Here is a 13,672-nt window from a genome sequence, read left to right on the forward strand (position 1 = left end):
ACCTCAGACATAATGTTAGGGGGGAGTTTTACAATACGAGTCAATAAAAATGCTAGAATTCAGTGGATACCTTTCTGTTGAAAGAATATGTATCAGCTTCAATAAAAATTCACTAAACATCTGAGGGCAGGTAGATGACAGATGGACTTGCAACCGCGTCAGGAACTCTTGCATGGCCTGAGTGGCTGTTGGACCAACCTATACAAACAAAATTATTAAAGTATTACTTTTTGAGATAGGCTTAACCCTTCCAGTGGCAACCACATATGGCAGGCACAAATAGAGCTGATTGCGTACCTGGGGACTATGCTGATTGGTCCCGTGAGGGTTCGTTCCTGAGAGGAATTTTACCAGTACATGGAGGAGGTTTGGGTCAGATCCAAGGAGTTGGGCAGTATTTTCCTGAGTTCCGATGGTACTATTGGATCCACCTACAAAAAATTAATAAAATAAACCATAATAATTTCTCGCAGTTCACTTTAAAATGTATTACAAAAAGTGATATAAACATAGGGAATTTTGCTTGCATTTTAAAAAAAAAAAAAATATATACAATCTAGAAATCGTGAATTACCTGGGAATTCCTTTATCCTTGTCTAGCCTTTGACAGCACAGGTGATATAGTCTCATCGGAGGTACGGCATAAAGAGCAGACCCACTTACACACATACCCAATTGTAATACAAAAGGCCCACTAAATATGTGCTGCCAAAAGGATAGACAAGGAAAACGAATTGTGAGTGAGAACTCACAATTTCCATGTCATCTTTGGCAGCGCAGGTGAGATGTAACAAACAGAGGATGGGGATCCTGGAAACAAGCGCTTCTAGGACTGGTCTGCCAAAGAAGGTGTGCAGATTCTTGCAAACTACAAATGAGCTTTCAAATTGGAAGGTAAATCTTTGCCTGTTGATTTGTAGCACTCCCAAATAGCTTGAGTAATTCATCAAAGCAATGGTGGGTTTAGAGACTTTAGTGGGTTACCATGGGACCAGAGAAGGTGAAAAAAAAGCCAGCAAAATGTCTCCAAGAAAGTCTTAGATTACTATATGAACAAGAACCTCTTGACACCTAGAGTGTGAAGACAACGTTCCTGCTTGACAACAACCTCAGGTTTGAATTCTGGAGGAAGCTAAAGGACCACCCTGTCCAAATGGAAAACAAAAAAGTAGACAATGCCAGTCGCTTAGCTGACTCTTCTAGCGGAGGTGATGGTAATTTTTAGGGTCAGAAAGTACAAGGGTGTGTCTTGTAGTGCTTCAAATGGAGGAGGTCTTATTCAAAACTAAATTAAGGGCCTGGGCTGTAGATTGACAGCTCACCCAAGGATGTCCTGTCAGTCTGGTGTCTCTGAGGACTGAGGATTAAGGTGTAGGATTGGTCCCTGATGGAGAAGACCTAATGTGGTCACTGGCCATTTGGAAAAAGTTGTAAAATCGTATCTTCCGTGGCCATTCTGGAGTGATAAGACTGACCATCTTTGCTATAATGGAGGGAAGAAAAACAGATGCCAGGTGACATGATGCAGTATCTGCAGACCAGTGCTTCAACCAGATAGCCCTTCTGTCTACTGTAGAATGAACAGATGCCAGGCTCTTGTCTACTTCATTTGGGTGCACCCCAGTGAGCAGGTCTTCCTCAGTCTGTTGGAGCCAAATCTTCATAGCTCTTTCAACAGAGGCAGAAGCTATACCTGGACGTGGATTGTAGCCGCTGCCTCAAATTTCCCTTTCAGCCTTCCGATCCATAAGGCCTGGAAGATGTGAAGAATCCTCCAAGGGTAGGGTTGCACAACCGAAGGCTTTAGCAACTGCAGCATCAACTTTATGGACCTCCCCAAGCTCAGACTCTTTTCTGAAAGGAAACATCTTCCTAGTACCCTGGGCATACAAAATTTCTTCTCGGGGTACATCCATTCATCCATGATCATATGAGACAGCACATCATGCACTGTGAAAAGTTTTATGTAACCCTGCTGTCTTCCATCACCTCAGCCATGTCCAAGGCAGATCAGACCCCTAAAAGACTAACTTCCTCAACTGGGAAAAAGAAGGCCTCTTCAGAAACCTCACCCTCATCCTCCAGCATGAACTACAAGATGCAATTATTTAAGATCACAACATGTTCTTAAAAGAATATAACACAGCAGTGATATAATTTTAAGAGGAATGTGTGTTACATTTTATAGCGCCCCCTCCTTTTGCCTTAGAGAGGATCCCCTTAGACCAGAAAGGGCCATATGGAGCTGCTTAATACTTATGACAGATTGGCATTTTCTTTTACATCACAACCACTTTTGTGAGCCAGTGTAGAAAAGAAATGTAGTCACTCACAGTTAAGTTGCATGTTTGTCATCAGTGTGAGGCTGTGAAGAACAAGGCACCATGTCCGCAGCAAAGTATTTGGATGCCAGGCCAGGACGGTTAAAAAGCTTGTTATGGAGGCTGAAACAAAAAGGTATATATTATTAAACATGCATGGGATAGGCATTAAGCCATACTGAATCTAAAAACAAGACCAAGGAACGATTAAGATTCGAGTCTTGGCCGAATGTTTTTTATCTGCAAATAAATTCTGTTTCTATGTTATTAAAGAAGTAATAGTACCACACCATCTGCTATAAGTAAAATGTAAAAGTAATAGAGCTAACGGCAGCCCAATCATAGGCGTTCACTGAAGATGGGAAAAAGGGGTATGAAATCCACCATTTGCCTAAAGTACATAATTACATGTTTTATCCAGATCTCCCTTACATCACTATGCGACAATCAAACCCTGTGCTGTTTATAGAGGTGATTAGAAGGGAATGATCATAAATTAGCCTTTCCACACCTTGTGTGGCTAAAAGGAGACAGGTCCCTAACACAGTAAGAATTGGATATCTGCACATTATGCCGCTCATTGGATGTCTAGCATGTGCTAGATTGCTAGCATGTGCTAGATTGCTAGCATGTGCTAGATTGCTAGCATAGACACAGCTAATTGTGTGGTGTAATTGGCACAACATCACAAAACGACCAGAAAACAAAATATTACAATACAAGCTGAATAGTTAAATCTGTGTTGAGAATTATCTTGAAAACTTTCATCTCAACCTACTTAGGTTTATGTTGAAGCTTTTAGGCACAACCACAATTCAATCACCTCCCATTCATAAAAAGGACCCACACACATGTATACGGTATATTATAATTGTGGTAGGGGTGCTTTTGGTACCAAGACATTTTATTCATCTTGTTCAAGTGTCCATAAAACCAAATACGGTAAAAAGCTCACGTAGGTAGTGAACTGTAATCTAGGCGATGGATTGAAAAACAAGTTACCTTGGTTGAGTGAGATGACCGGTACCCTGTTAGCATTATACAAGAACAGATCACCTCCGTTCTCCTTGCCTCCACACGAGCTAGAATTCAGGCTCAATGTGAGCCATAACTGCAGGAGGGACTCAAGCTACAAAGAGAAAGAATAGAAATATATAGACGTAGCTAAACAGACGCCCAAAGTAACCACACACAAAGGTTTTTCCATCATCATTACAGCTGTAAGCTTTTTGGATTGTGCCAGGTGACGTTTATACAGACTAGTTTATCTTTAACAATTAACCACCATCACAGGGTTGACATGACTCACTGTGGAAGTACAGACACTAACCTGAACGTGGTGCACTTGCAGCATTGAGAAGAGCTTGTTGAAGCAGGCACTCAGCATGGGTATGGAAGACGACTGAACGATCAGCTGGTTCGACTGACCAGCTGCGTTGAGCCCTCGTAGCAGAGAATCATCTGTCCCGCTGGAAGCCTGTGACACTGGAAAAACATAATCCACCATAGAATTGGCTTCAGAATAAAAAAAAAAATCTGAACATAGGCCAACGGTATTTTACCACTATACATACATGTTGGTGATGAGTTGGTTAAAGCTTGTAGAATGGAGTCAGCTTCAAGGGTGGACATCATTTTCAACATGAGCTCTGCCTGCTGTTCAAGTCCAACTTCCAAACGGGCATCTAGAGCTGAAAATCGATGAAGAAAAGAAAAAAACGAGGAACGTGATCATCAAGTGTGGAAAGATACCAGTCTGACAACAAAAAAACCCTTATGTCCTGGAGGATGACCGCTAGCAGCTACAAACCGTGCTCTCAAACATTAAGGGGACTCGCTGTCTTAGAACAAGTGACTCTTGGCTAGTTTAGGATGACCTTGGGAAGCTACAGTTGAGTACCTTGAGATGAACATTCATGGGAATTTAGAGCTCATTTTGGCCCTTCATGGACAGACTAGTAAGTTTGTAAGAGTTCAAAAAATAATTTCCCTTCATGCTCTAAGAGTATGTCTTTGAGAGATCTGAAATTATCACACACAAGATATGTATAGAAAATTATTTGCTTGAACAAAATGCTGTTTAGTACAATTACTACTATGATAATGATAAAAAGTAAATCTTATTAGAAAAGAGCACTCACCCTGAGACACCGATATGGTAACTGTTTGCGTACCATTTTTTTCAGTAGTAGCAGGTGGCTTTGCAACAGGTATACCAACACCTCCGATGTATGGGTTATAGTTGTAGGTACCATAATCGGCACCCCAGTAGTCATACCAAGTGCTGCTAATAGGCTTTGGTTTGATGGAAAGAAAGGAAACAAAAAAACACATAAGACAGACTTCAATAATATACGTTTAAAATGAAAACAAGTTTTAAATGCAACTCTTATGTTAACACAATATTTAGGCTATACGAAGTAATGTGATTTTTGATGGTGTGCTATACATGGCACAGGGCAAACCATACATATAATTTAGAAAGAAAAGTGAAAGGTTGCTGCACTTAACACAGACTTGAAATCGATTTCCATAGGTGTTCCCATCAAATGACACTTGATTATTTCAGATCATAACAGTTATACAAAAAACGATCAAGATTACAAATGATGGACATTACAGACATGGAAAACCATGGTATAATTATGTTAAAAAGAAACCAAACATCTTTGAGGAACTGTAGGAGGTGCATCTTTTATATTGAATGTATGATAAGTTGCTTATAACAGGGATTTCTCTACAGTTCATTGGTGTACAATATGGCCATATGTTGGCAGTAACTGGAAACCATTACGCTTCTGTTTGGTGAGTCATGATGAGCTGAATTTGGTAACACAAACAAAACCATGGAGATGTAATAATAAAACCAAGAAAACACAAGTGCCGTACCTTGAAGACTTTGGCTGCGAGGGGATCTTTTTCCAAATCAATATCTAAAGGATCAATATCAACTTCCATCAGGTCTTGCAGTAATTCAAGGTCAATTTCTTTATCTTTATCCAAAGATGATAAAGGAGGAGCACCTTTGGGTGATGAAAACAGCTTTAATACTGCCGAGCAAAGGTGCCTGCCATCTAAGCGCCCAGGCCATGCTGATAACGACTGGGCAATTTTAAGGCTGTGTTTTCAAACTGATCGTACAAACTCCTAACTACCCTACACACAGTCTTCAAACACAGCGGCCATCATTGTGGTCATACTTAATGACAAGGAACATCATTCAGAAGTCATATACTGGAAACATGAGAAGTTAAAGGTCCCCAACTGTAAGATTCTATATAACGTACATATCCTAAGACCACTTAAGTTAAAAAGTCTTATTAGCCATGTTGATTAAGGTAATTAATCCTTTTAACACCAGGGGATTATTGTAATGCATTATAAAGCACAGTGTTGCTCATCCCTTAGGCACTTTTAAGGCTAGGGAGTGTAAATTACTAACAGAATATAAATATATGGAAATTAACATGTATACATAATCCGTAACAACGAAAGCACCTAAAGATGACTGCATATAATACTGTGATTACCTTAACCTTCCTTTGTACTATATTTAATGGCCTTATTACATGGCATGCTATATAACTCAATGAATAATAATTTGATACAGAAAGAAATGTACGAGGAGAGGAAAAATGGACAAGTCTAAAAATCTGCATATAAAGACATAACATACTGTAACTGCGGAAATAATATTTTCTGGACACTGGAATATGGAAGTACGTCTGCATCTCGTTACATATAATACACCTTGAATTCAGGCCTTAGCATGAGCGGTATTTAACATTTCCCTCAAATGCTTATTTACAATTAATTAAAAAAAAATAAAACACAAATGGGTCCATTGTTCCACATCGGCTGAATGTTGATATCTCATGGATAACTTACCTGTGATGTCCGGTGTCAAAGGCTCATCAACAGCTTCCACTAATGGTAAAAAGGAGGCCTGTTGGAGGACATCATCAGAGTCTGCGACTGAGGCGGCTGCCTCGTCTCCCATCGCTCCATCATCTAACGCTTCCGTGGCTATAGGTGCCAGCAGCTCCCCTGAAAACAGAAAGAAAGTCGTCCGTTACTACCGCTTAATGGACCACATCGATAAAAGGAAACAGAATGACTTTTGGACGTGTTGGTTTAAAGAACACGCTCTCTGACACGCCATCTAAAGATTTGTCCCAATGACTGCTCATATATATGTCTGCAACGACATCCGGCACAGCTTCTTTATTGATCCTCCATGGATGACTACACATTTGAATTCTGTGTATATCGCAATATTAAGTTTTAAAAAATTTGAAGATTTTCTTTGAATAAAAGAGACAGTAATGATTACATGCAGGATAATCACTATTTTACTTTTGCTTTGTAAAGCAAGTAAACATTTTGACGGAGCTTCTACTCCAAGAAGTCTAAATACACACTTTGGCACATAAATTTACTTGGGAGAAGAAAAAAAATACTATTCACTAACAGTGATGTATTTACATTGGGTGCTGCTATAAGCCTCTTAAACCAGTGTATTGAGGCTGTGCTGACTGGGTAGAGCCTCCATTGTGTAAGAGGGATGGTTGGGGAGAACACAGAACTCCCTTGCAACCGGACAACAGCGCAGTGGCACATCAAGGAGCCCCACTGACCAAGAGGACAATCTGCGCCCTTGATCTGCAGCAGAGACAATGCTGCCACTTGGACCTGCCAAACTAGGCAGGAAGAGGTTTCTGAATGATAATATGATATATAATGATATAATACTAAAAATAAAAACGACACATACCTGCTAAGATATCTTGGAGCATGCAGGTAAGAGAATACTGAGCCCACGCTCCACCCCAGGAGATGTCTCCTCTGTTGAAGTCCGTTCCAACCAGAAGTAACAGAAGTCTTTCCAGCTGCTGTTCATTCACAACTTCACACAAATGTATTGTTGGACGTGTGGCATTTGCTATTCTAGCGAGCACCTGATAAATTAGGGGAAAATAAATTAATTTTTATACATGCAGCGTACTATAAAAACATCTGATGGGATTCTGGACAAATTCTCTCAGAATCCTGTAATGGAGGGTAACAGCAAAAGTTAATAGCAATATAAGTAACTTTCCAATTTGTGGGACATACTTTTTTAAATGTAAAACACTAAAATCAGAGGCTGTAGAACCCTCATCTAAGGGGGGGTAATTTTTCATCACAAACACATGGATGAAAAGTCCTCCGATATGCATCTTATGCAACATATTCACTAGGTAGCATATTTTCATACATATATATATATCTATACATAAATATTCCTGCTGCAATGTAGACTGTACAATTTTTTCAAAATGCTATCATATGACTTATGATATATAAGCCTCAGCAAAAAAAGGAAAAAGTTCTTGTTCTGATTTGAGCTTGAAAACTTTATTTTCAACATAATAATGGGCATCATTGTGTTTAAAAAAGTTAAGAACTCTAAAACTAGTTTAACTGTAATAAAGAAAAGAACACATTGTGATATTGCAATATTATATTTTACTTCAAAGGGAAAAGGAGTATCTCTGTCGCACATGTGCAATATTATGAATTCAAGCAAAATAGTAAGAAGCTGGGCTTTCAACAGCAGCTCTATGATTCTTTAGGCCGGGTTCATGTTGTCATCTGTGGTTAATAGTTGGGGGGGGGAAGGGGAAAAATAATAATGAAAATAAGAGGTGGTACCTTGCAAACAAACAGAAGTAAGTCGGCGTGGCAGGTGAAGTCCATTGATAAGAGGAAGAGGGCAAGTTTCTGCACAACAGAAATGCAGCGTTCATGCGCCAGCGTAAAAGGAAGAGGTTCCACTTCTGAACTCTCTTTGGTTGCAGATATTTCTGTATCCTGAGCAGAGCGAGGCCATTCTGCTGTACGACGCAAACGTATCAGGTCCTTAAAGTGCTGAAGAGAAAGCAGTTATTAACCATCTTTTGAATGAAAAACATGGCAATAATACTACAAACTATGAAAGAAAAAAAAAACCCGCCGTATTAGTAGTTTACCCTTCTATTTTAATTGCAATTTCATTAGAATTATTAAAATTGATCGTAATACATAAAAACGTGGCACAACAAATGCATGTGTCCAGGCAGTAACATAATATCCCATTGTACAGCGCTACGGAATTTGATGGCGCTATATAAAACAATAATAATTCTTATTTAAATAAACATTGTCAGATACACACATTTTAAATGTGGGCCATAAAAAGGTGATTCTAAAGCAGCTACCAATACTAAGACTAATCTTGAACAAAAGTGATTTCCATAAACCATGAACTACTGATGAGCCGCCCCCCCCCACTGCCCCCGAGATAAACCCGTCATCTAGAAACGACCAGCATACCAAAACAGTTCACACACACGAGCACACAATTATCATCTACACGTGATCCACTGATCTTTGAGGTAAAACCATACGTTTAGACGATGGCTGTTGTATAACGAAACAGACTTTAAATGTGAACAAATTACATTTGCGGTGATCCTACGATCTCACCTTGGACGTTGCTTGCTTTAGCTTTGCTTGTTCAACCAACAGCTTATATGAGGATCCCTTGTTGCTCTGTATCTTTTCCTTTTCAATTTGCTCTACTAAAGCCTTCTGTTTTGCCTTTAGTAGATTGAGTTGCTAGAAAGAAAGTTAATTTATTAAATGAAAAAAATAACCCCCTACTATTGGTAGTGGGAGGTCCGATAAAATGTTAATGATTCAAGAAACCGTTCCTTGTACCTTGCAACTAAATAATATTAACATTGAAAACCATCCCTATTACTCTCGATGTCTAAATACTTCCCACCTATGACTGCAGATTTATAACCCCATGCTTTTGTTTGCATGGGCAATAGGGGTAAATTTACTCCACACCATACAGATTACCTGCTTGTGATGGACAAGCTGCTTTCTTATCTTCCTGGAGTACAGCCTGTCCAAGCTGCTGTTGCCTTTGGTCGATCTGTTAAGGCTCTGTGTATGCAGGCTGTTGTTGATGAAACTCCATTGGTTACCTGCAAGGAGAACAACAATGATGCATTAATAAACCAAAGCTATGCACCGAGATCTATATGGGTAATGCTGAGATTTATCTACACATGTATTGTAAAGCCTCACGTCCAAAGATCACTAACTGCTCCAATTTCAGATGGGTGAGCATAACACAAAAGCACAAAACAACCCATCCATTAAGTTAGAATATGGTACCCGATATCTACCTATGTTTAATATTTACACAACTTTCACGATTTTCTCCATCTTTCAGTGTATATATATATATATATATTTCCAAGTAGCATCACACTTAATTCAAATCCTTTTTTTTCTGGAATACTTGACTCATTTCAAGAAAAGCGCCCCAATTGTATTCTTATCATTCTGGTACATTATATACCTGGTGAACCATTTATTCTTATTATCTTTTATTTATATAGCGCCAACAGTTTACGCAGCGCTTAATACAATACATATATTCAAGGGGTCTGACAAGACAAGAATTGACAGACTATTTCTTTATGAATATTTAGGCATCTATATAATCAGACACAGACAGGAATAACCTGTCATCTTTATATTTCATTTGGGACCTTGTTAACTTTTATTTCATGTAACCTTCATTGAACCTCAACTGGTCTCTAACCACATTGTACTGTACAGTGTTCAATAATATAAACGCTACTTTACAAAAGTAATAAGTAGTAACGAAAGTGGAAATGTAATAAACATCTGCTAAACTACCGTTTCAGTCCCATTATGGGACCATTTATACAACTGCTGTACAGAATATGCCAGTCAAATGGAAAATTCTATTTGTATTTTATTGTATTAAGAGAGAGAAACCTCCTTACAAGTGGACAGACTAGATGGGCCCAAAGGTACTCATCTACCATCAAATTCTATGTTTACTGCGATAAAATTCTATGTTTTCTCTGATACATTGAAGCCCGCATCAAAGATGTTTCAGGCATAAAATCAATCCCCCCCCCAAAAAAAAAAACACAAAATATTCAACATTTATTTTTAATGCATCCAAATTAATGTCACATACCCGAAAGGAAGCGTTCTCGTTCTTTCCCGTTTAAGGTTTTTTTGGAGGCTGCGGCTTCATCTTCTACAGTAGCCACATAATCCAAGAGACGGGATACCAGCATCACCACCCAGCTGATCATAGGAATGTCCAAGACGCCTATAAAAATATCCATATACACAACAGCTATTACATTGAGGAGATTTTTCATGCACCGTTTGTATATCATTTTGCAGAGAGCCAATTTTCACTGTATTGCTGAACATGGGGCAGATGGAACGGTACTTTAAGATTAATGATATAAGCTCTTCCTAGCCTTCAATGCGCATGAATGACAGGAAGAGCAGAGTGCAGTCCATTGCCTATTACACCTAAATTTCCAGCCTTCAATAAAGAAAAACGCCTTTCACAGTGTGTTGCACAGAGGGCTCAAACTGTAATACAGAGCGCGCAGAACAAAGCTTTTGGTACTCAGTTTAAGCTTTCTTATTGTGTGAGAATAACCCATCATAACATAGTAACTAATCCATCATAATAATCCTAGTCACTTGACTTTGTAGCATCATTACACTAAACTTACACCGATATCTGCCCGTCGATTTACCTAAATTATTTCAATGACACAATTGTGTACTGTGGTCATGAATGTACCGTACAATATAGGCTGAAAGAATAAGTGTGTTTTTAACTTGATTTACTTCCTTTATCTGCAGGAATATAAGCTATCATTTTAGGATGACTTTCTCTTCTCAAACACTAAACCCAGCCAGTTTTTATAGCAATGCCAATCTTATCTTATCAAATCTGTTTCTCCATAGAACCCAGAACCCAACGTATAATTAAAAACTTTTTAATGTGAGTGGGAGTTTCCCTCCATCATATTACTAAGTGGATGTGTATTAAAAAAATAAAGCTATAGTTTGCCTGGGATGCATTTCAGAAAGCCAATAACATGTGGGAAAAAAAGAAAGGGATACCCACCTTCCACACGTCTGTACGCAGGAACATGCGGTTGCAGAGGTGACAGAAGGCTGTCCAGCAGATTAAGTAGACTTTCTAGTACTCCACTGTTACTTAGTGATCTTTGGCCGATACAAGACAGCAGTACAAACACCCTACAACAGAAAGAAAAAAATCCATAGCTACAAAAGACACTAACAGATAATTATGATTAAAACTTAATTCCTGAAGAAGATGCAATGCTTTGCCATTTCTGCACCAATGACATTTTAATTGATTAAAGGGGAATGTTCATCCTTGCAGCTTTAAGCATAACTAAAGTTAATATGTCAAGCTACCTGTAGCTCTTAGTTTTTGAAAAGTCATAGTCTTGGAGATATATAGCATTTCAAAGTTCACCAGATGGAAGCAATGCGCATGCATGTGCTATGCGCAGAATTAGCTCATCAATTTTCTATACTGACGTTCCCCTCTGCCACCCTACAAAGGGTCTCTGAACAAATCAACAAATTGGCCATTTAACAAAAGAGTAAAAACTGCTGAATGTGGAGGAATAACCATAGGTTTATTTAGTATGAAATTCACTTTTCCCAATTTGAACTCAAATCACTGAAGAGAGTGATAAGCCCTCTGGGGCTGTGGCAGACAGAAACATACCTGTCCTGAGGAAAGATCAACAGTTGCTCTGAGTTGTAGAGCTCCTGCAGAACATTGGAGAGAAACTGTCCCCACCATCTCTCGGCACCGCAGAGCTGCACCAGCAAGAGGCCTGTGTGGAGCCGTATCTTTGGCGTACCGCTTATACAAAGGTGTTTAAATAACTCTTCACAGGCCTGAGCATGGAACGTATTCTGCAGAACTGCTGGAACAGAATGTCCTACAAGGAAACAAATACGTTGACGACATTTCTCAATATAGAACCTTCAAGGGGATGTCGTCATCATAGATTACAAATGGATGTTTTATGGTAAAGTTAGACATTGCTAAATGAAACAACTGTAGTATGTAAACCTACATAAGTATCAATTCCATTTATAAAATTTCATATAATGTATTTTATATGTGGCCCATGCACCTTGATTATTAACCTCCATTTTGCTTATTGCGTATATAGGTACAATATCTAAACCAGACCAGTTACTAGATGCCATATACATTTTAAAGAATGCACTGCAGGTTTGGAGTCTGAAATACTTCATTGGTGACATGTGAACCAAGAAAAAACATCAGATGTGTTAGATGACACTGCTTTCAAAACGGTTTAAAGATTTGCATGCATCCCCATTTTCCATAGACAGTCACAACAGAGATGAGGCTAAACAGCTTATCTGAGCATCTTAAAACAGAAAGGCCCACCAACCATTGGAGGAGTGCAGAAGGCTTAGCAAAGTGTCCAAAAGGTATCTGATGATTGTGCGCAGTTGCTCAGTTGAGGAAGCGTGGATCAGTTCTCTGGAGTCATACTGTTCTCTCAGTGTTTTTCTGCTCATGCCCAGAGCCACCTTAAGCCTCTGAACAGCATGATAAGCCAAGTTTAGCTGGAGCTGCAACTGAATGCAGTCCTGGTAAGCTGAGAATACTCTGCTGTCCTCTTCTACAGCTTTATCTGGTTTCCGCAGAAAATACTGGGCGTTGTTGGCGCTGTTGAGGGGTGGAAGGTCGATGTTCTGAAGCAGTGTTTCTAAACGATGGCAAGCGAGGTTGTATCTGTGGTCAAACATAGGTGAAGTAAACAGGTGAAGTAAAACTAACAGCATTGAACTAGTATGGGGCTGAAGCTATGCATTTTAACCATACACTGGCATTGACATATATTCATTGTGCAGCAAGTTAGGCTGACCTGCACTGGATGTCTTCCTGTAGAGCCACCATCATTGTTAAATGCTGGTCGATCTCCGGCTGACTGGCAGATTCACTTTCACCTCTGAGTGGATCGTGCAATAGCTTCAGCTCACTCTCCCATGGTAAGATGTAAGTGTGGCCATAGTAAAAACCTAATGGGATCTTGGCTCTGGCATTTGTACTTCCATAACGTCCAATAACCGTGATCTGTATAAGAGGAACGCACAAAGTTACCCACCATAACATCAACATTTTATGTGTGTAACCTACACACTGAACACACATAACGTGAACACCTTTTTGAGAAGATGCTAAAGCGTTTATGGGGAAAAAATAGACATCAGTAGCACATTTAAGAAAAACAAAAACAATTTTTAGCGAACATTAATTGAGACTCATTAACCCGTCTTCAGCACCAATTACAAAATGTTAAAAAGCAAACTTAAATGTTAAATGAGCAGATATGACGAGATATGTCAGTTGTGCTGATCGTTCCTTTGGTCTCTAAAGAAACATTCTA

The 13,672-nt window shown here is 39.2% G+C and overlaps 1 protein-coding gene across 2 annotated transcripts in view; it reads right to left on the reverse strand.

Annotated features, from left to right (window-relative positions):
- The window catches only part of BIRC6 (baculoviral IAP repeat containing 6), a 116,376-nt gene that overhangs the window by 64,565 nt on the left and 38,139 nt on the right, over positions 1-13,672 (reverse strand). For both annotated transcript variants that reach the window (XM_053461190.1, XM_053461189.1), the window contains exons 28-45: positions 13,151-13,359; positions 12,671-13,017; positions 11,968-12,187; positions 11,332-11,465; positions 10,372-10,509; positions 9,210-9,337; positions 8,829-8,960; positions 8,016-8,231; positions 7,096-7,279; positions 6,210-6,368; positions 5,211-5,344; positions 4,463-4,616; positions 3,896-4,012; positions 3,652-3,806; positions 3,324-3,450; positions 2,334-2,444; positions 298-431; positions 71-198 (exon numbers count right to left, since the gene is read on the reverse strand). In XM_053461190.1, the coding sequence (XP_053317165.1) occupies positions 71-198; positions 298-431; positions 2,334-2,444; positions 3,324-3,450; positions 3,652-3,806; positions 3,896-4,012; positions 4,463-4,616; positions 5,211-5,344; positions 6,210-6,368; positions 7,096-7,279; positions 8,016-8,231; positions 8,829-8,960; positions 9,210-9,337; positions 10,372-10,509; positions 11,332-11,465; positions 11,968-12,187; positions 12,671-13,017; positions 13,151-13,359 (2,927 nt within the window). The remainder of the gene's footprint in view (positions 1-70; positions 199-297; positions 432-2,333; positions 2,445-3,323; positions 3,451-3,651; positions 3,807-3,895; positions 4,013-4,462; positions 4,617-5,210; positions 5,345-6,209; positions 6,369-7,095; positions 7,280-8,015; positions 8,232-8,828; positions 8,961-9,209; positions 9,338-10,371; positions 10,510-11,331; positions 11,466-11,967; positions 12,188-12,670; positions 13,018-13,150; positions 13,360-13,672) is intronic.

Source organism: Spea bombifrons, chromosome 3 (genome assembly GCF_027358695.1).
Source record: "Spea bombifrons isolate aSpeBom1 chromosome 3, aSpeBom1.2.pri, whole genome shotgun sequence".
Classification (NCBI taxonomy): Eukaryota; Metazoa; Chordata; class Amphibia; order Anura; family Pelobatidae; genus Spea; species Spea bombifrons.